The sequence below is a fragment of the Equus asinus genome, chromosome 3, assembly GCF_041296235.1.
Source record: "Equus asinus isolate D_3611 breed Donkey chromosome 3, EquAss-T2T_v2, whole genome shotgun sequence".
In the NCBI taxonomy this organism is placed as follows: Eukaryota; Metazoa; Chordata; class Mammalia; order Perissodactyla; family Equidae; genus Equus; species Equus asinus.
The window spans coordinates 79684267-79706974 of NC_091792.1; the positions used below are offsets into that span (position 1 = coordinate 79684267).

The 22708-nt window shown below is 40.1% G+C and overlaps 1 protein-coding gene across 5 annotated transcripts in view; it reads right to left on the reverse strand.

Moving 5' to 3' along the window:
* The window catches only part of BANK1 (B cell scaffold protein with ankyrin repeats 1), a 314872-nt gene that overhangs the window by 30095 nt on the left and 262069 nt on the right, over nucleotides 1–22708 (reverse strand). For all 5 annotated transcript variants that reach the window (XM_044766386.2, XM_044766385.2, XM_044766384.2 and 2 more), the window contains 2 exons: nucleotides 19417–19722; nucleotides 5093–5158 (listed from right to left, as the gene is read on the reverse strand). In XM_044766386.2, the coding sequence (XP_044622321.2) occupies nucleotides 5093–5158; nucleotides 19417–19722 (372 nt within the window). The remainder of the gene's footprint in view (nucleotides 1–5092; nucleotides 5159–19416; nucleotides 19723–22708) is intronic.

Sequence of the window (22708 nt, forward strand, 5' to 3'; positions counted from 1 at the left end):
CCTTCTTGAAAGAGAACATGTCTATAGACTCCTGTTCACCAAGAGATTTGGCATTTATTTCTCCTTTCCTCGTGTTCACATCAAATTTTGTTCCCTGCTCTTGGACTGCAGAGGACTTTGAAAGGCCGTGTTCATGACTCCAGACCCCAGGGTAGCAGGTTGTGTCTAGTGTGGCTTTGTCACTTGTGGGTGGAACATGGTTCATTGGTACCAGGTGCTGACAGGTCAGCAAGCACTAAGTCCCAGCATAAATTACAACAGAATTCTTCTTGACCATCTCTTCCCTCCGTTACAGAGCTTTCCTTGAGGGTCTCAGGATGCAAAGTGTACATCAAACCCCTCCCCCTCACTTTCCACTGGGAGCACTGCTGTCTGCAGGTTTAAGGAAAGACCGGATCTGGAGTGGGGAGCACCTTTAAAAATGAGCATTCGTGTAGTGAAGTAGAGCTGGGGGTCAGTGGATGGTATACGATTTTATTTGTTTCAGTCTCCTCTTTTCAATCTTAGAATTAATGGGAATTAGTTCCAGATTCTAGCATTAGCTATTTTAATGTTATCACTATTATTAAGAATTCCATTTTCTGATATGTTGCCTTCACAAGTATTTCTGAGAGGCCGCACTGTGGACTGTTGACACATCACCATTTTACACACGAACTCAGCTATTACACAAGCTTTTCTAGCTATGATTTTAACCAAAAAACTTTCATGAGCAACATGACAAATGGAAATATAAGTTATACTGAAAAAGAGAACTGAGGACATTATTCTTTCATGGACTACAAATGACCACATTTTGATAATTTTCCCTCTTTTCTTCTTAATATATCCAGTACTGGCAAAAACAGCCAAATGAAAATAGCTCGGAGGCCAGCATTCGCTTTTCTCTACGTAAGAGCAATACCATCCACATTTCTCCAGGTCTCTACTTATAGGAAATGTTATTATTTAACATTTATCAAACCGCTGCAGCACTGGGCACTTGGAGAACACAGACAAAATACAAACAATTCTTATGCTCATCTAGGGTTGGGAGTCGCTGGTGGAGGCAGCGGTTAGCATGGAAGTGCTCGTCCCAGCTCCCTCCTAACCCCACCCTTCGAAGACATGGTTTGCCTTCTAAGAGTGACAGCAATAAGGCATCCTTGATGAGACATTATTTCATCGTGGCCGAGGAGGCCTGCGACCACGGCAGCCGTTTGTGAGAACGCTGACCCCGTCAGTTGCCTGTCTCATGTCCCAGGTGAGTCTATGTTAATCAAATGGGCAGGGTTCTGTGAGAACAGAAAAGGCACCCCGCACTGTCCCAGAGAAAGATGTAACAGGTCTGGGAGACGTGAGCGATCTGGACCCTAGGCTATTTTAGTAGACGATTTTGTGAGGCAGGGAAAATCCACCAGATATTTTCATGTCCTTGAAGAAGCAGTTATTCCAATCCTCCAGTGCCCTTTGACTTGATCCTGTTCACCTAGCAGTCTTATCATTACTAATTATTTTTTATAGAAACTTTATTATCTGGCAGGGGCCTAATGAATGCGAACCTTCTCATCACTGGGAAGGAATCTTCCTCTCGTATTGATTTAATAGATTGGAATTGGGGGTTGTAAATTAGTCCTCTGTGGGCTTGGTTAACAAGACTCAGCCTTCAAAACTCTGATTAACTCCAAACCCACTGACAAAATTTGGTTCTCTGGCCTGCAACATTGAAGGACACATCCTTGACTGCCCTGTGAGGCTCGATTTGGGGAAGGGAGTGAAGGCGTGGTGGCAGCATGTTCTGTGACAGCACTCTGGAATTTTCTAATTTCAAAAATAACTTGGGAAAATTGATTTTAAAACTGTATTTTGATGGAAAATTTTATTTGTGATCCAAAGTCCTCAGTTTTCCTTATATTTTTTCAAGATGTGAAAATTGAGTTAAAGAAATCTGTTGGGTTTCCATCGAAATGACACCAATTAATTTTTTTCCTGTTCCTCAGGACAATTTCTTGACTTAGCAATAATATAACTTCCTGGCAACCCCTCAGCAGTCCTGAAGGTAGGCTTCTGAAACACTTCTGCTTTCAGCAGGAAACGAGTTGGCTTTCATACTCTCTTTTCCTTCCAGCATCTAGCAGAAGAATTAAATAATTTTTTTAACCTTCTTTAGAGAACGTGTCTAGTCCTTTTAGAAAATCTTGACTCTGACAAACATTTCCTAAAAGGACCTTTCTTTTTTTCTTTGAGGAAGATTAGCCCTGAGCTAATATCTGTTGCCAATCCTCTTCTTTTTGCTGAGGAAGACTGGCCCTGAGCTAACATCTGTGTCCATCTTCCTCTACTTTATATGCAGGATGCCGCCACAGCATGGCTTGACAAGTGGTGTGTAGGTCCGTGCCTGGAACCACGAACCCTGGGCTGCCCAAGTGCAGCGTGCGAACCTAACCCTTATGCTACCAGGCGGGCCCCTGAAAAGGCCTTTTTTGTTCCCTGCCAAATAAAGAGATTATCATTGGTGAGGTATGTACTGCTTTTGCTATTGCACCATGAAATCCCAGGATACTTGAAGAGTATTCATTAGTTCAGGAATAAGCAGTTTGAATTGCTTAGTACATTGCATGGACGGGATCGTCATAAATATCTGAAAAGGTTTAGGGAAGAACAGATGCCTGGAGTAAGTCCTTTTAGGTAGTTAATTCTTTTATTTCAAATCCCCCCTATTGGTCTGAACTATCTTTTTCCTCGTGCTAGATTATGACTTCCCTGCAGATCATAGTCCTCAGGGAGGTCTTCAAATATTCCTCAAGGCTTAGCGTTCCTCTAGCCCTAGCAGACAGAACAGTCTCCTTTCTCCCTCTGCTGAGTTACTGATGTCCGGGGCTGAAGGGACCTAGGGAGCCTCGCTCAGGGGACTGATCAAAACATCACCAATAAGTTGGCTTTAGGTATCTGGAGAGAAAAAAACTCATACACAATTTGATTAAAATTTTCAGTATGTGAGCCCTCAAACAGTTTAAAACATCTAGTGATCATTGATGTCGATGAAACAAATTAGGATACAAGATATGGATGGATATTAATCCAATAAAATATTTTATAATTATGTCCTTGTTTCCTGTCACCGTCCTCCCCTGCCCTTTGTTCCTGGGCACAGAAGGGACTATTTCTCTACATGTGGTAGAATGATCATCGGTCTTCATGGACATCAGCAGCCTTTCCTGATACTGCTCTCTGTGTGACAACCAGAAGGACAATCGATAAGGCCAAGCATCCAAGGACCTCTTCATCACCTGGCCACTTATCACCTTCCTTCATCTCTTGTGGGCTTCTTTACATTTTCCCCTTAATTCTAACAGAACTTAATTAAAAACTTGACAACTTAATAATTTATAAAAAATGTTTCAGGGGGCCGGCCTGGTGGTGTAGTGATTAGGTTTGTGCGCTCCGCCTCAGCAGCCCAGATTCGCAGGTTCAGATCCAAGGCGTGGACCTACACACTGCTTGTCAAGCCATGCTGTAGGGGCATCCCACATACAAAATATAGGAAGGTTGGCACAGATGTTAGCTCAGTGACAATTGTCCTTAAGCAAAAAGAGGAAAATGGTAACAGATGTTAGCTCAGGTCCAATCTTCCTCACCGAAAAAAAAAAGTTTCAGAGAAATTTTATTCCCAGACGTTAAAAGCATCCTCTTTCTTTATTCTTTCCAAAGCTCTGTGAGGTACGTGGGGGAGTTCAGATAGAAATAACCTTTTCTACTTTGTTTAATTCTTCAGTAACTGTTTGATCCTAATTGTACAATGATCTCATGTAGAGTTCTGCATTTATTTCCTGAGAGAGCTAAAGGCACAGTGGGAGTGTAACAGTAGACTTAAAAAGATACATCCGTCCCCCCAGAAGATGAAATCTCCAGAAATGAAAAACTGTCCAATAAGGAGTATTTTTTGCATGTAAATTGATAAGCAGTATATCCAAGTGATTCCTGGGAGACGGGCATTCAAACTGGTGTACTTGGTTGGAAGAATGATCTAAGGACAACCTTGCTCCCTTGGGAAGTGCCACTCAAAGCGGCCAGTGTAGGTCACTCATTCAGGACACGCCTTTGTTTGGAAGGCGCTCCATGCACGTTAGGAGCAGGTCCACTGGGGTTCTGTACCCAATGGCTCAGCGGGTGTTACAGTCGGTGCTGTCAGTACGCACCTATCTGCACAGCGGCCGAAAGGTGACAGCCTACGGGAGTGTTAGTGGCTGCTGTGAAATCATTTGCTGGTTTTGTTTTAATGTCACTCTCAGTAATTTACTGGTAACAATTTCAAGGTAATGTTATTTTGGACTGAAGTTATTTCGAGGGTGGGTTGAGGTTAAAAGCATCTGTACATGCTCCTTGATTATCAGGGCCAACCAGTGTGACCCCGACCTCTGCCACCTTTTACAGTTTTCATTTTTGAACTTCAACCGAGGGCTTATCATGAAGAAAAAAATCGTAACAAATAACCTGCTAGAGTTTCTCTTTTCAATAGGAACTAAGTGTGTCAGGAAAACTGGAGGCAGCTGCCTCCTTGTAGAGAAAAAGGAAACTACTCGTCCTGTGTGGGATGCTCTTGTCATTAGTTTTCAGCTCTTCTCTGCATGACAAATAATTGTTTAATGTGTCGGATCAAGTGCTGAAGGCAGAGACCAGGGAGAGGGGCCCAGTCTCTGGTCGGAGCTCAGTGTGGAGCACAGAATGCCCATGCTGGGTCCCTGCAGTGGGGACCACCACCTGCCCTCCCCTCATCTCAAGTTCCAGAGGCTTCTCTCTAAAGGTCTGCAAAGGCCGGTGTCTGATGCATGCTGGAGAATGTGTCTTACTTGATCTTCCTAGAGCCTGACAAGAATACCAACAGCACCACAGTTATTCTCCCAAGGCCATTTCTTGCCTCTGTTAATTAAAATAATTGTCTTATGTAATCTTAGTACGGCCAAATTATATTTGGGTAAGACACTAACTGAAGAGGAAAATTAATCAAGTATACAATTATTTACTTCTATCCTAGGGGCTTTATTCAGCATTCATAACACTTCTCTGAGTCTTACTTAGAGATTATTAAAGAAACCAGAGGTCGTGTCAGTACCTTGTCTCTTAGGACCGTGGGACTTGTCACCATCAGATTGTCTTCTGGCTGCCTTTTGTTGAAACACTGTAAAAAATAGAGCACATATTATTCATGGAACATAAACATAAGAAAGGACATACTGTGGAGTCTCCAGGAAACTGGATGCAATACATCATTTTCCTTAGTAACAATTCCCAAAATTGTATTATTTTTGAGTAGGAGGATTATTATATTTACAATTTTCTCATTTGTGCAGCTTATCAGTCATTTCAAAAAGCATTTTCTTTGGGCAGAGTAGTATAATGCTGATGGAATGCCTCATTAAACTATTTCAATCAAGATATGATTCCATTTTGATATCAGGTAAAGATAAAAGCTGCATTTTGTTAAAAGTGATAAATGTTAAAATCACATGAAAAATTCCATTTGCACAGAAATTACTCAGGCTGACTTTTTGGTGATAAGCAAGGATAATGACTGTTTCTTCTTAAACACATGAAAAGACTGCTGTATTTTACAGATGTAACAATAAAAAGACACTTTATTCTTGCATCATCTAGCTAGACCTCAGACCTATTAAAGGAGCTTATTCGAATTACTTCATTATCTGAAAAGTGCTTTGTTCTCATTTATTATTTCTCACATGAAATTCTCTGAGACAAGTCAGCATTACTCACCCCCTTTTGCAGATGAAAGATAAAATCGATTGTTTAATATTTATTGAGCACCCACAAAGCTCCGCATGGCTGCTGGCATTTGTTAATGAAAAAGTCCATACCCTTTACAATCCGACTTCAGAAATCAAACCCCCAGAGCCCCATGTATTCTCACGGGGAGTCTGAATTAAGGGCTTGGGCACCGGAGGAGGCCTTGGAGGTCTATCCAAGCTCCCATGTCCATAGCCCAGGGAGGCAGAAGTCGCTAACTTGTGAAGGGCCCAGGCCCCTGCAGCCATGCCAGGCTTGTTAGTGGGGATGTGACTAGGACCCTCCCACCTTGAACTTCAGTCTGTTGCTTAGCTCTTTATAGTACTGCTGCCTCTTCTCCTCCATAATTATGTCCTTCTGAAGATAAAGAAGGAGGTAAAGGGAGGGGATTGAAAAGCACCTGGGAACACTCCCAACGTGCTTGGCTCTCTTGTTCTTCCAACCAGTTCATCAGGATTTCCTGCGATAATGGAGGGGAGGCCTGTGGGGTGACAGCGTTCCCACTGCTTGGGGCTTGACAGTGATTCTGGGGACGCATCCCCGCTGTGATCCTGGATCTCTGTCTTTGCTTTCAATATTCTTTAAACCAATCTCATATCAAGGTCATGTCTGTGATTAATCCAGACGACAATTTTTTGAGCTTAAAAAGCTTCCCTAAATCATATCAAATCAATAATTATTTATTAAGCCTATATAATTTGCCAGCTGTTGTCAAGAGAAAGGGTGGTCTGCTCTCTTGTCCTCTTTCAAACAGGAGAAGCAAATAGATTTGCAGAGTATGACGTGTTTAAGAAAAATTATACACATGAAATAAGTTTTCTGGTTGAAAATCAAATTTCTGTTTCAAGTTAATATTTGAAAAACATGATAAACATAACTTACTGGCAAGTTCTGGGTTTGTGGCTTACATTTTTTCTAAAATAAAATAAACTGATGAATATATGGTGTGTGAATATATTTTAGGATATGGGAAAAATTTTTAAAAGTGGTGCTTGAAATTTTTCATTGGTTAGTTTTAAAAGTCTCAAAAAAATGAAATACTTTTGAAGTTTTAATAACATGCAGACACTGTGCTTTTTGCCAATATTGTCAAGGCAATAACTGAAACCGTCTAGGACAAAAACGCTGTAGTCTGGTATCATTAATACGGGAAATAATCTGACTCCAAAGATAAATTCAGAAAAAACATTCTCCAAATAAAAAGTACATTAATTGATAAGTTTTAAGAGTTCTGCTGAATTTTGAAGCTACAGTATACTTGGAAATGGAATAATTTTTTTCCAGCTTTTTAGAATTACTTTGTTAAAAATCCCGTTATACCCTATATTTTATTGCAGCACATTCTGTTGAGAACAAACGCCTCACCCAGACTTTGTGAAATACAGTAAATGCTAAACAAGCGTACATCTCGTTTGGTTTCCAGATTAGGAAGTTACAGTGCGTAGTTATTTATTGTTGAGGGGTCATCAGGGCTGAGAGGTGGAACAGCCTGGGAGGGGGTAGAGGATGGAGGCGGGAGAGGAGGATGCTCTGAGTAGGATGGTTATGAAAGTGCTGATAACGCTGAGAACTTTGGAAAGGCAGGATGTGCACTGAGTCATGCCCCACAGTACACGATCCTCTCCACCTGTACAACTGCCCTCGAGATCCCCTCCTAGCTCACCTCCAGCTGCACCCCTACACCTGTCCCCTTCTAACCGCAGACAAGACTCCTTTCCTTACGGAACCCAATAGCAATTAGCATGCTGCCAGACACACTCTTTCCTCACTGCGTGACAGCCAGGAGGTGTTGCAATGTGAGGTCATCTTGGGGAGGGACCTGTATTAACCTGTCTCCTGAAGAGTGAGCTAGCCCTTCGAAACGACCCCTGACGTGAACCTGCACACCACGGACATGGCCTCCATCGCCTTAGGAAAAGCATGGATAGATGCAACATCCCAGAATCCGTTAATCTTTCTTTTTACAGTAAATATTAGCTGAAGCATTTTAAATTGCTTCCATCAGCAAAACTTTTGTTCTATAAAGCTTTGTATACTTTATATTTACCATGTTCACCCACACAACATTTATAAGAGAGAAATATGAAATCTATGATATAGTGAGAACTGAGCATTGGGTTGCGGATCACTCAGATTTATATACAAAAGTATCTATTTTTGTACAACAAGATTTGTGGTGAGTAAAAGGAGAGTCTGTTTTAAACATATAGTAATGGAAAAAATTCTATACGCCAGAATGCTAATCAGCTCGGCACCATAGATGGGGTAGCATTTTCTCTTAATATTAACAATATGTATGACATGGGAAAATGGCTTTCTCCTCCCGGGCCTTTATTTTCTTGCTAATAAAGTGAAGGCTTAGATGAGATGATCTTTAATGTCTCACTCAGCTCTGACATTCTAAGATGCAACCAATTTTCCACCCAAGTCATTCCAGGCCAAATGGTGCCCTGAGAAATTCTTAAGTGAGTATGAATTTAAATAGAATGCTGTGTTTTGAGGAAGAGATTGTTTTTACTGGAGGCTTAGACTAATAGAAACACTAGAAAGTTAAATCACAGACTAATGTTAACTTTTTACAATATGTATGGAGACAATCCTTTCTCCATGTGTTTGAATTCTTGGAGGATACTATTTTTGACCAAACTTTACTGCATCAATGTTCGAATAACACTATCAAGGCAATTATGACATACATCAACTTTGATGACTCTCTGCCCCAGTGAAATCTTTTTTTTCTCTTCCTACCTAAAATTGGAATTTGAGAGGGAAGAAAAATGAATGCATTATTAGTAGATGTCACTACCTTTAGACATTAAAAAAAATCCACAGAAAGAAAAACAACTTTTCAGGTTCAAAATAATCTCAAACAACGCAAATGTCCCAAATACCACCCTCATTTATTTTAAATATTGGTAGAACGACTTCTAGAATAAAAATGACATTGAATGGAAAAAATTAGCATAGTGTTAAATATTCAAAACGTTAAGCAAAGCAGAACTATTAGAAGAGCAGAGGAGGAGGAAGTGAAATATAACAAATTCACTTGCACTATTTGTCTTTCCAGGCTGCTTCTGCAAGAATATTCTTCATGTCAACCTCATTTGTGGCCTATTTCAAGAAAAGGGACTCTTCCAGAGTTGCCCTTCCTAGAAAATCTGATAAAGCTTATTTAGAATTGTTTTATAAATGGCTAAGGTAATGGAAAGTCTGTGCAATAGCCAAATGCATTCATAAAGATGTGAATTATAAAGGACAAACTCCTTGAAGTTCCGTGCCTATTAGAAGTGTAAAATGAAATGTTGTTTAGAGCTATATACTTATCACTGATGATCACTCTTGACACTAGAAATTTGGTACAAAATAAAACAGACAGATCTGTGTTGTGCTCTCTGTTCTCAGGGAATGGTACTGGACAGGTAGCAGCCATGTGTTTGTTATTTGCTGAACAAGCTTTCATTAGGTTGCTCAGTACATAGCCAAGTGCTGTGCTAGGTCCTGAGGAGACAAAGATATAAGAAACCCAGTCACAGGATCCTTACCGACCTCCATTTTAGGGTATTAATTTAAGCAAAGGGTGACTGTGTCATTAGCGCCTACTGATGAGAGACGATAGAGACAAAAACCAATCAGGAGGGGCAAGGGTCATAGTGCAACGTCAGTAGCCTTCTTCTCCCTACCCTGTCCCCTCAGTTTGTACCCTGTGAAAGCTAGTCACAAAAAGGCAGGACGAGGCAGGATGTAAACAACCCCTTTGTCTGGCCAGCAAAGAGAGGGAGCCGAATGTTCCAACCCTGTAAGTAGTCACGTTGACTAATCAAACTGCAGCTCAGAGGAGAGAGACAGCCTCTTTGCAAACTGACCAAGACAGTTTGAGCACTCCAGTCAGGACAAAACCACCATTTCATTCTGCTAGCAATAGTTACAGGGTATTAATTTGAACAAATTTATCGAACGCAAGCCACTACATTTGAATAGGCACACTAGGGGTGGCGTGGCTGAAAACAGATGGTCACATCAGCCACAAAGAAGGTCTTTCACCAGAAAGCAGGTTACTGCCTGGCAGACATCCACGGTCAGGAGCTGTGGCATTCTTCTCTTTAGGGAGAATTTGCACATGGTTAGCAGCACTCTTGAGGTCACTGATGTGTTCATGACTGATCTTGAGATTGGTAGAGACGGAAAATTGGAAAACACATAACTGCATGAAGGAAAATGGCATGGAAATTCTAATTCAATGGCACTATCAATGAATGCTTTGGTTTCTTAAGGAGAAAAAATTAATTTTCTTTCCAATTCATAATGGAAACTTTTCCTGATAGAAATGTTCCCATAAAAATCCTCTCCCAAACCAGGAAATCTCACTATAAATTATTTTTTCTTCTTCTTAAGGAACTTAATTTTTACTAGAGTAGAATACAAACTGTTTTTTATTCCTTTGATGCAAATAAGCATATTTCTATTCTAGAAATGTTTCTTATCCAAGAAGCTGGGACATTTAGAGAGAGAGAGAGGGAGAGAGAGAGCAGTTGGTTTGTGGAAATCTGTGTAATTAGAGCTTGAGACCATTGTAATGAACTTATTCATACAATCTCTACTCCACCACTGGGCAGGCTGGTCCTTCTTCCTCTTGGTACCAGGAAGGCAACATGTATTGAACACCTATTGCTTGCACAGTACTGGACTTGGGGTTCATCTCCTCCCATCTGATTTCATTCAGGCTCATTGTTTACTTTTACTTTTGACCATTTGTATTCAATAAGGATATTATATAAGAGTAGACATTACTCTAGTAAAATCCCTAGTAATTTTCCTTCTGGCTTGAAGAGAAGTGGTTGGCTTGTTAAGAAGTCACTGCAATACTCTAGAAACTATGATGAGTTCTTTTGGTTGGTGCTTGCTGATTACTAAAAGTAACTTCTTTGGCCTCTTTTCTTTTTTCTTAGATGAGGAAATGTTGCTATCCTAAGAAGTAACCAGTAGGATCTGGTCATGCTCACTTTGAACAAACACTAAATACTAGTTCTGCTAATAAGACTCAAACTACAGGAACACAGACTGAAAATTTCAAAAGGACAGGGCTATGCCCACTTGTTCTATGTAATGTTCAATATTGATAAATAATATTGATAAATAATTCAATAGCTCAATATTGATAAATAATTTGGAAAAGTCATACAAGATGATGTATTGGCATATGAGATCCAAAGGAAGAAGCAAAAGGCATACAAACTTGGAAGATTTGGCAGGTCCTATCTCCCCTCTGTATTGTGGGGGGATCAGAATTGGCCACCCCAAAATCTGTCTCTTTGCCTTGCCTTGATTATTTTTAAGAACAAAGACTCTGAAGGAAACTTTGACTTTCCCATTAACTGCCTAAAGATATTTAAAATAAAGTCTTTTCCCCAGGACAGGCCATCACCATAGATAACTCTGGGCATCTGGTAGACTGGGAGGATCCTTGCTAAGCCTACTCTTATCAAAGTTTCATTTACTAAACATTTGCTTTTCCATTTCCATGTGAGTTGTCTTCTTCCTTTTTGAAGCCCCAAACTGCCCCGCTCCCCCCCCCCCAACATCCTCCTTTGTCTTTAGCTGAAGATGGTATTTAAGATGAGAACCTCTGCCGTTTTGGCGAGTTTAGTTTTCCTGGGTCTCTCTTGTGTACACATGTTATAAAGCTTTGTTTGATTTTCTCCTGTTATTCTGTCTCATGCCAATTTAATTCAGAGCCCAGCCAGAAGGACCTAGAGGGTAGAGGATATGTCTTCCTCCCCTACAGTATCTACAGAATACCTGTCATCTACAGAGTACCTACCATTTCTGCATCCTACTCTATGCTGGCTACTGTATGTATGCAGCTTTAGTTCTCATGAAAACTCTCTGAAGTAGGTGACAAATAAAAATGGCAAGCAATAGGATATATTGGAGTATACGAGGAAGCCATTTGGTATAAACCTAATTCGGCCTGACTTTTTTTTTTCAAAAGGGCCTGACTGTGGCTGTTGAGCATGCATTGTATATCTGCTTAGACATTTCCTATGGCAAGAACAAAGGCCCTTGAGATAAAGGTGCAACTTCCCCCCACATTGGCATTTCCTTAGGGATAAGCATCTTTCCTTAGGCTAGGAACTGATTGCTGCACTCACCTTTGACCACCCAGTTCACCTGTGACCACCCAGCTTGAGACAACAGACCTGCCACCCTGCTGTGTTCACCGAGACAGCAGACCTATCTGTTGTTTCCATCAATCGCTGTGCTGACAGAGCAGTCTCGTGACTATTGTAAAACGGACATTTCAATCCTATGTGAAACATCCTCTCTGGGGGTATATAACCACTCTGTGCACCCCACTTCTTTGGTACCCTTTCTTCCTTCGGGAAGAAAGGCCCTGGGTTATAATCCTCAGATTTCAGCTCAGAATAAACTCTCCCAAATTTTCATTTATAGATTAGTCATGGATTATTTTTGTCAGCATACGTTTATCATCCCTCTTTAATTAAACAAATGAAGCAAGGCTATGTAACTTGCACAGAGTTGCACATTTAAGTGGCTAAGTCATAATTCAACTTCAATTTCATCTGGCTTCACAATCTTCATGAATTTTACTCCACCATGCTGCCAGTCCCTCTGAGAAGGCTCTTCCCAGTGTGCCGACCACACAGGGCATTTTACTTTTCTCCTAATGGCTACATATTTAGAGTCAAAAAGATGCACACATTAAAAGCGCTGGTGAAAAATATTTGAATTCAGGAAATCTGAAGTGAGCAAAAAGACAATCTGTGTGGATAGCTGTTTGATACATCTATGATTTCATCTTCAAATGACTATTCTCTAAATAGTCAAATATTTACTCTGCCTAACAATGGAAACAACCCATGTCATGGTTTCTCAGTCTCGGCACTATTGACATTTTGGACTGGATAATTCTTTGTGGTGGGGCCTGTCCTGTGCCTTGTAGGATTTTCACAGCATTCCTAGCCTCTACCACCTAGATGCCAATAGTACTGTCCCAGTTGTGACAATCGAAAATGGCTCTAAACATTGCCAAATGTCTCCTGGGAGGAAAACCACCACCAGTTAAGAACTATGCTAGGCCAATTAAGCTTCTTACTAAGGACATATTTAACAGAGACTCTAGGAACATTATACGTTAAGGGGAAAAAAGACGAGACTTCACTCTGCTATTGAGTGAGAATCTAAGCTCTTGATAATATTTACATCTATTTTCACATGTAATACAATTGCTTTAATGTCACTTCACACCACGGTTGATTACTGCCTCCTTCCCTCTTCAGTAATACAAAGGAATTGAATTTCTGGAAGATGAGGCGGGGAAAGTTCATCATTATTATGCCAACACCCTAATAGACGGTCTGCAAAGCCCTTCTTAGGTTTCATCCAATATCTTTGTGATGTTCTGCTGTGAGGAGGGAAAAAGTAAATCAAAACACCTGGGTTACCTAAGCGGCCTTGACCTCCTCTCGTGGACAGTGTGAGCACAGGTCTGAATGACTGCTCATTGGCAGAACTACACCAGCACCCTATCAGGAAAAGGAGAGAGGGGGAGAATCACAGGGAAGACAGGGACAGTGGGCTTACGATTGGAATGATCAATATATCCCTCAGTCCTGAGAGCACCTGTGATATACATGCTAAATCCTGAAGTGAAATAATTTGGACAAGGTCACCCAGCCAGAGAGTAGGACTCAAGGCACTTGACCTAAGACTTGCTTTAATCCACTTGACCATATGTCTTCATTAATGAGGACAGAGACCATTCCACTCTGTCACATTTATAATGATATGGATTAATTTTCTTAAGAGATTCTACAAGGTCTTTTTTTTCTGTTTGCATTTCAATTACATTGTATGTGATCGATTTCAAGTACAAGTGAATTGCAAGTGGAAAATTTCTGAGAGCAACTGAGCTGTACTTGACATTTTGGGGTCCCAGTAGCTGAGTAGCTCTCAAAAAGGTCATATGCAACTTTGTTGCACTGCAAAATGCCAAGGGCAGCTCACCATCAATTGAAAATTGGAAGTGAAATTGTATTCTATCCCAAATCAACCACGCGGAATCTGGTTCTACTGATTGTGTGAGGGGAAAATTGGAAATTGTCTATTGATGCTGAAAAATTTTCCCCAATAGGCAGTCATCTCTTTTCATGATTTACGGATATAGTTTTACTACAGATCTATCTACACTATGTAAAGTGCTCATTTTATTTCCTTGATTTGTCATAAGTCAAGAAGTCTGTCACTAAGGAGAACTGTAAATCCATGCTAATTCCTCTATATTCATGAAGCTTAATGAACCTGATTCTTTCCAATATTATAGGGAGAAAAAGGTGGAGAGACTATGATATCCGAGAGGAGGCAGACTTCAAAACTTATCGTTTAAGAAAAATGAGTTATTCTTTTTGTAGTTGTTAACATAATATTAGGTTTAGTATAACAGGAATGGAATAAAAATATCAGAAACAGGTCTCTTGGCAAAATGAACCATGGGTTCAGTTTTGCAGTAATGACTTACATTTCTTGGGGCAAGGGAGGTGGTGATGGTGGAAACAGAGCTTCTCTCTGATATGTTGGGATGTGTGAAAGCAGTTAGAATGCTCAGCTATACATGAATATTCTAGAACTGTGTCCCATTCTGTAAGGGCTCCCCTCTTCAAATTAGTAGTACTTTGAACACAGGATGGTTTAAAACAGGAGAAATTTAGAAATTAGTAGATTAATATATTCTTCTGACCATCCTCCACAGTGTTAATGAAGTCTCCTATTCTAGCCACATTGATGTGGTTCTTGTCACTTTTATCATTTATTGATCCTTGTATTCATTTCAATTAATATTCATCAATATTCATCGATTCTACTATGAACTCAGCACTGAGCTTGGCACCAAAGATACAATAATGGCCAAAAACAGATGAGGTTAATCTCTTCCTTTATAGGTCTTATTAGTTAGAAAGAGGGAATAAATATTAATGAATAATCCAGAAATAAATACATCAATAAAGAAATTTGTCGTGCCAAGCGTGCAGGCATGGGAGCTAGACTGATCTGGGTCCAAATCCCATATCTTCCTCTTCCTGGTTTTATCATGATGGACAAGACACTGAAACTCACTGAGCATCAGTTTCCTCATCTCTAAAATGAAGTTATTAATCCCAACCATGCAGGATTGTTGCGTGATTGGAAGTCATCATGAAAGTTGCCTTATGATAATTACTATGAGGAGTAGATTAAGCCCATTTGCCCCTTTAGAAGACATGGTATCCTTTCCTTGCCCTCCACCCCCATCTCCAATGGCTTCCTTAACTTCTGACTCCACCAGAATCCAGAGAGCACACACTTCTATAATTACCAAAGTCATCATCTGCCCAGAAACTGAGGGAAGACAAAAATAGAATTGCTTTTAATTATTATCTATTGAGTGTGTACCACATATGAAGTATTATGCCAGGTAGTTGCTAATTTTATTTCACTTAAAGATTACAACAATCCTTGAAGTAGACATCATTTTTAACCCCAACTTACAGTGAAGAAACAGTCTCAGATGTATGAAATTATTTGCGTAGCTGATACCAGCTGAATCTGAATACTTTCTGCAAAGCTATATCAGGAAAAGCCAGTTTTCCTCCTGTGTCTTTCTGTCCTGTTTACTGCCTTTAGTTTTACTCTACTGCCACACTCACAGCGCTTCAAATCAGACACTTCTGGTCCCCAAATGCGTGGGGTTTCCCCCCCACTAAGCAATTTTACAACCTCAGCTGGGTGTCCTGCAGTGTAACTCAACTCAGGTCAGTTCTGACAGTTTCCCTGGAGATAGTGTCAGATCCCACAGGTTAAGGGTTCAGTCCCACAAAACTGCTTCCACTCTACTCCAGTTGCCAAGTGCAAGCAGTAGATTCCCAGGGTACCCACAACTTTTGCCCACATTTGGCTACACATCAAAGATTCCCATAACCCCTTCTTCAGATTTGATTAATTTGCCAGAACACCCACAGAACTCAGGGAAACACTTACATTTTCCAGTTTGTTAAAAGATGAAGAGACACATAGGGCGAGGTCTGAAGGGGTCCCAAGTACAGGATCTTCAGTCCCCATGGAGCTGGGATGTGTCACCCTTCCTGTGTGGATGTGTTTGCCAACCTGGAATCCCCTACTGTTGAGGTTTCATGAGGCTTCCTCACGTAGGCATGATTGATCATTAATTCCATTTTCAGTCCTTCTCCCTTCTCAAGAGGATGGGGGGCGGGGCTGAAAATTCCAAGCTTCTAATCATGGCTTGGTCTTTCCGGTGACCAGCCTCCATCTGGGAGCCATCCAGGAGCCCCCTCAGAGTCACCTCAATAGAACAAAGACACTCCTATCACCCAGGAAATTACAAGGGTTGCAGGAGCCTTGAGCCAGGAACCAGGGGTAGTCATCAATATATATATTTTCTATTATCTCACAAAAGCCAGCATGATTTTCCTGTATCTCTCTGGTTTATTTGCCTAGTCTCTCTGCCAGTACTTTCTTGAGTTTCTGAAATAGTAAGTTGGGATTCTGCATTCTGCATTCTTCTTCCATCCCCTACTCCTCATCCTTCTCTTTTGGCTATATTAATACATCCTGGATGTGACAACATTCTACCACCGCTCTGTGCTCTGGCAAGAATTGGGGCAAATTAATGTTCTTAAAATTGAATGGATGGCTTTCTGGGAAATGGTGACAATTTTTTCTAATAGATCTGCATGAGCTAGGGAAAAAAAATGAGAAGAGTTGATAAAAGACTTTAACCTGTGAAATGCAAAGAACATCAAGAAAGAATGAACTGATGAGGCGGTTTTCCTAATGTGAGAACAGAATGATCAACAATCGATAGCAAAAAAGGAAGAGGCAAACAAGCATATTCCAGTCAAAGAGCAAAGGAAAAACTAGTGGAAAGGGACTCTGTGACCTCATCTACAGTTCAGTTTTAGCTACTGATTTGAGATGTGGGGCAAATAACCATACCTGCTTTTATATACTTAAATGCAAAACAAAAACCCGACATTATAACACTGGTTCCTGTCTGCATATAGTTCAAATGTTGTGAGAACAAATTAGATTGTGTAATTGGATTAGAAAGATATCTTATAAATGTTGAAGGGTGTCAGGCTTGGGATGAGTAGGTGAGACAAATAGCCTTTAAAATTTCTTAGAAACTCAGGATTTCTAAGATTCTTTTAGAGTTCCTATGTGTATGTGTGTTTATATATAATTATAACAAATTGTACCATTGTCTTGTAGGGAATTTACATAGCTAATGCACAGAAAGACTTTATCATTTGGTATACAATAATGCTTTATGTAATTAATAAATACATGAATAAGGAGGAAAATCATCTTAACAAGAGGATTGGTTGAAAGTCTAAGGCAGTCATAGCCCCAAATTCCTTCTCCAATGAAAGGAGGCAATCATCCATGATCGAAGCTTTATTCTTTGGAGAAATTGAACAGAAGTAGTTCTGGCCATTGGACATGAGGCACGGTGGGTGGCAGGAGTTACACGTTGGACTGAACACAGGGAGAACAAGTTAAATTGTGCATTCCAAATGGTGAAATTTCCCAGTCTTCTTCCCACACTCTGATCTCAGAGTGCTGGCAACCAGATGTATAAATGTAGACTGGAGTTAGTTGGATTTTATTCTGGAAAACTTGAAAAGCTTAGGAGAATAGATCTACATAAACTAACACTTTGGGATAATTCAAAGAAAAAGCTGGCCCACTCCCCATTTCCCTCCGATGCAGTCCACAAGTTAACAACCAGGGTTCCCATGCAGGTTTTTTATGCTTCCTAATTCAACATGAAAGCATAGCTACAGATAGCCAGATATTTGATGGAACTATCAAGCATTCCAGATGGCACAAAGAACAACAAGCAAAGATAATAGAGACAATATGAGAACTGAAGACAAAAATCCCAGAAATTTAAAAACTCAAATCAAAGCAAAATGAAACAAAAACAACAAAGATATTGAATTACACTCCCCCCAGCACAACCAAAGAAAGAGAAAAGAATGGTATAAAAAAGAACAAACAGACAGCTAGAAAGAGCTCGTGGAAAGCAAGAATATGACAGCCAATAGAAGGATGAGAAGATAAAGTGCAAAAAGTAGAACAACGCAACATGGAAGGCTGTACTTGTGGTCCTGAGAACTCCCCAAGGATTGGGATACAGAAGACGATGCACCTCTTCAGAAATTTCTGGAACATAACTAAATTCTTGTATTGAGCTATCTGTATCTTCTTTCTTTAAAAAATACTTGTTGGCATGTAGCAACCTTGTCAAAGAGCTACTAATGTCCTAGAGGTCACTATGTCAGACAATCTGAGAATTACTGACTGCTTATTCCTCACCTTAATAATCTAGATAATTGCTCCAGTTAACATTTTATTTTAGCTGAAACATTTATTAATTTGTTATGGTTTCCTGATTTTTAATAGCTTCTTGAATTACCAGCTGTAGATCACTATTAAGTAAATATATTGCACCCTGGCAAATAACTTTGTATATACTTGCTAAATTTTCATATGCAAATCTCTCAATACATACCGCTTAAGCTATAGAATGGTTTCTTTTGAACATATTAAGCACAGATGAGTATCTACGTTCCTTCTGGGTGGATTTGTGGAATACATTTAAATGTTCTGTTTGGGTGCTTCGTTTAGATTATTTGAATGTGTAATCTATTGTCTCTCAGCTTTAGCTGTCACCCAAACATTTTGTTTGATTCCAAACATTTTGTTCAAAAACCTCTAAGAAAGTGTCACATTGTATTCTATAGTATTTATTGCGTATCTGTCTCCTAGGAACTCCTCAAGGATAGAGACACTATTTTATTCCACATTCGCAGTCATTAGGGTGATATCTTAGCCCACAAAGACACACAATGCATACGCTTGCAGTGCACTGATGAGTAAAAGTCATCTCTTAGACACTATGGACTCATGGAGCACACCAAACCGAACAGAGGATCCAAGCGTGTTAGGAAGCAACAGCAGAGTCCATACATCCTGCACCGGCTGCAGATGCAAACAAGGGATTTGTTAGTTTTTTATTTAGAACCAACCGAGTAGAGAATGAGAAAGAACTGGAGTCTGAAATGCAGCAGAAATTCCATGACAGATGAAGTGAATTGTAACCACAGGGGTGAAACACAGTTATCAGAGGAGTGGGAGCTGCACATCTGGGATGCCAGTGTTCAAAACTGTTCAGGATTTTAAAATTATCTCAAATGGGATTAGGGGTAAAAAGTCAAGTACTGACCTTCTTCTCTTGTTTTGCGCATTATTCACGGGAGTTGAGCTCCCCTCTTGTAGAATTATGGAAGAAGCGTCAAACAGATTTCTCCACCCATGCTATGGTTTCATGTTCTTTGGATGGTTTGTCAAAATTATCCTTCTTAATGAAGAATTAGAAACCAGAGCCCTATATTATTCTTATTTTCTGTGTTCACTGTGTTTCTAAATTTAAAAATGGGCCAAGACAACTCAGCAGTGACTTGAAAAGATATTTTTCGTCTTTGGGGTTTAGACGCAATCCAAAAAAGGGACACCTTCCCCCCGCAAACAAACAATAGCAATAACAAAAACCATTACCTTGGGCTATGTAAGGTGTGGCTTCTTCTTTCGGAGGGAGATTCGTGGGTCGAGGTGTGGGGGCAGGAGGTCTGTTTATAATGAAAGATCGACTTCCAGTTTTTTTCTTTGTACTCATATGGGCCAGTATCATGTCGTAGTCACTGTCATCAATCTCAGTAAAAGTGTATGGATCTTCCTCCTCCTCCGGCTCCTTTTCCTCTTCTTTCTTTTCTTCTTCCCTTTTAGGTTCACCTCCTGTTTCTTGTCTTGCACCAGGATCACACCAATGTTGACTTCTTTCCATTTGGCCTTCCAACATTTTCCCTGTTATGAAATATTTAGATGGTGGTTACTCTCCTATTATAAGCAATATTATTAGTGTTATTTTTTAAAGTATGTTTGTTTGTTTTTTTAGGGAGATTGGCCCTGAGCTAACATCTGTTGCCAAACTTCCCCCTTTTTTCTTTCCTCCCAAAGCCACCCAGTACCTAGTTGTATACCCTAGTTGTAGTCCTGGTTGTGCTATGTGGGATGCTGCCTCAGCATGGCTTGATGAGCAGTGCTAGGTCTGTGCCGCCCAGGATCTGAACCGGCGATCCCCAAAGCAGAGCACGTGAACTTAACCGCTCGGCAATGGGGCCAGCACCCATATGCAATATTATTGATGTCCATCTGCCACTTGCTTGAACCTCCCCAAAAGTAATTTACATGTCATCTCATAAATTCCAAAAAGAGAAAAGTGAACCACATAATTTGCCTGCATATCCTTCTGCAGTTTGAAAATTTTAAATTTGTTAAGAAAAAAGTTTGACATGGATTTCTTTGAAAACATATAAATAAACATATAATTTTGCACATAGCTTTTGAATGATTTAATATCATCAAAATTGAGTTATAAAACTAAGCCTCAAATTCCAAATGCTTTGAAAACTTGTGTTTTTTTAAGCATAATACTCTTAGATTTTTTCTTCAGTGGCTTGCACTGAGTATTTTGCCTAAAATTCAATTTCTCTGCAAAGGACAGAGGGGAATAGCCAAAAGCAGCATTACTTGGTTTCTTACAGTAAGTCTCAGTCTGGCTGTGAAAAATTGAACTTCAAAAACGCAACTCTGGGCCGGCCCTGTGGCACAGGGGTTAAATTCGCACACTCTGGTTTGGCAGTCCTGGGTTTACTGGTTCGAATCCCGGGCGCAAATCTACGTACTGCTCATCGAGCCATGCTGTGGCAGGCGTCCCACATATAAAGCAGGGGAAAATGGGCACGGATGTTAGCTCAGGGCCAGTCTTCCTCAGCAAAAAGAGGAGGATTGGCAGTGGATGTTAGCTCAGGGCTAATCTTCCTAAAAAAAAAAAAAATGCAACTCTTGATTTCTACAAGCCAACATGAACCTCATTCTTAGATAAAGGACACTGAAAGAAGGGTTCACGACATAAAAGATGGCATGGATAATCAATGGCTTGAAGATTCATTCATATGAAAAGAATAAATAATATTTTATGGTTTTTATACTCAGGAAAATCTTTACATATTTTTATAAGAATATGCTAAATATTTTAATAGAAGTTATTCAGAACACAAATAAATCATATACTTCAGTTAATGAATAAGTGGAAAAGAATTTTGATGGCTCTCTGCCAGGCCCATGAGCTTTTTTTTTAAAATTTGCCCTTTGACAAATATGTTGCTTAAAGTTTTAATGAAACCAAGGAAATGGAAAGGATTTCAGTTATTGACTGAAAAATTATTGCTTGCCTGTATTGTCCCGAGAGATTTATGCATGTGAACTAAGGGAGAACTATTCTCTTTTCTTTTTGGTGAGAATCTGACCGAAACAATTTTAGTTTACTTCTGGATATTTTAGTGGAAAAACTTAGGAGCTAAGGAGAAAGACAAGCTGTAGAGCACAATAAAAGGATGTTATTATAAGAAGATGCAGCATCTGTTTGGGGGTCGGCTTATGAGGAGAGAACAAGATCATCTCTCAGGAGAGTCAGACCTGGCTGTCTCAGTGGGTTTGACCGAGAAGTCTTCATTGCCTGCATGCTAGCACTAACTTTAAAATCACCACGACTTGCCTTTCCCTTGGTGAATGTGGTTTGGAGATTTGACTTCGTGACTTCTGTTTCACTGACAGCATCACAGGTGAAACGAGATTAAGTGTGTGGGAAACACTTTTACAGTGTTTCATTTTTAGTGGAATGTGTCAACTATCTTACTTTTATGAGCTGATTTCCTGAGCTGTTAACTCTCTGTTTCTCTACCCACCTCTCTTCCCAACTCTCTCTAAAGTTGGACTTGCACTAGAAATAATTCACTTTACTTTCTATTTCCCAATGTATTAAATTATACTTTCATGTCAGAGTGGGACCTGAGCTTTCTCAATTCAGGTTATACATTAGTAAGTAAAGATTAAGATAAATGACCCATATAATTCTAATTTTTGAAATAATTGGGGCAAGAGTGTATTACGAAGAAAAGAATCCTCGAAGCTTAGGAAGCTGTCAGAGAAGTGTGGGACACACTCCAACCACTGGCTCTGCAGTTGGGGTCTGAGTCAAAGAGGGGGCACAGTGATTGCTGCCGTGCAAGTTTGCTGTGAAGATAAAAAGAGACAGTGTGTTCTTTATAAACTGGAAGTACTCTATATTATTGTTTTCTCCAATGAATATGTTATAAATCCCTCGTGGGGAATTTGATGCTTAGGGCATTGATGAGGTAGTCTCTCTTTTTCAATAACTTGAAGGCATATGGAAGCTACTCATTTTTTTTTTTTTGAGGAAGATTAGCCCTGATCCAACATCTGCCACCAATCCTCCTCTTTTTGCTGAGGGAGACTGGCCCTGAGCTCACATCTGTGCCCATCTTCCTCTCCTTTATATGTGGGATGCCTACCACAGCATGGCTTGACAAGCAGTGCGTAGGTCCACATCCAGGATCCAAACTGGCAAACCCCAGGCAGCCAAAGCGGAACGTGCGAACTTAACCGCTGCGCCACTGGGCTGGCCCCTATGGAAGCTACTCTTGAAGGACAATTCCTGAAGCATCGCCAGCTAAAGTGAAAGAATCTACACAAAGTCTCTGGCAAAAAATAAGTGGTAGCTTCCAGTCTTACTTTCAAAGACCTTAATGAAAGAATTTTAAGAAAAAATACTAGCAGTTTATTTTTCATTTACTTCCAATATCAGCCCTATGAGAACATGAGATTAAAAGCAACATTGCATATAAAATATAAAAAGGGAGTTTTTAAATAAAAGGAGTGGGTTTTTGTTTTATTTTCCTTTTTATATTTGGTACTTTTCGGATGATAC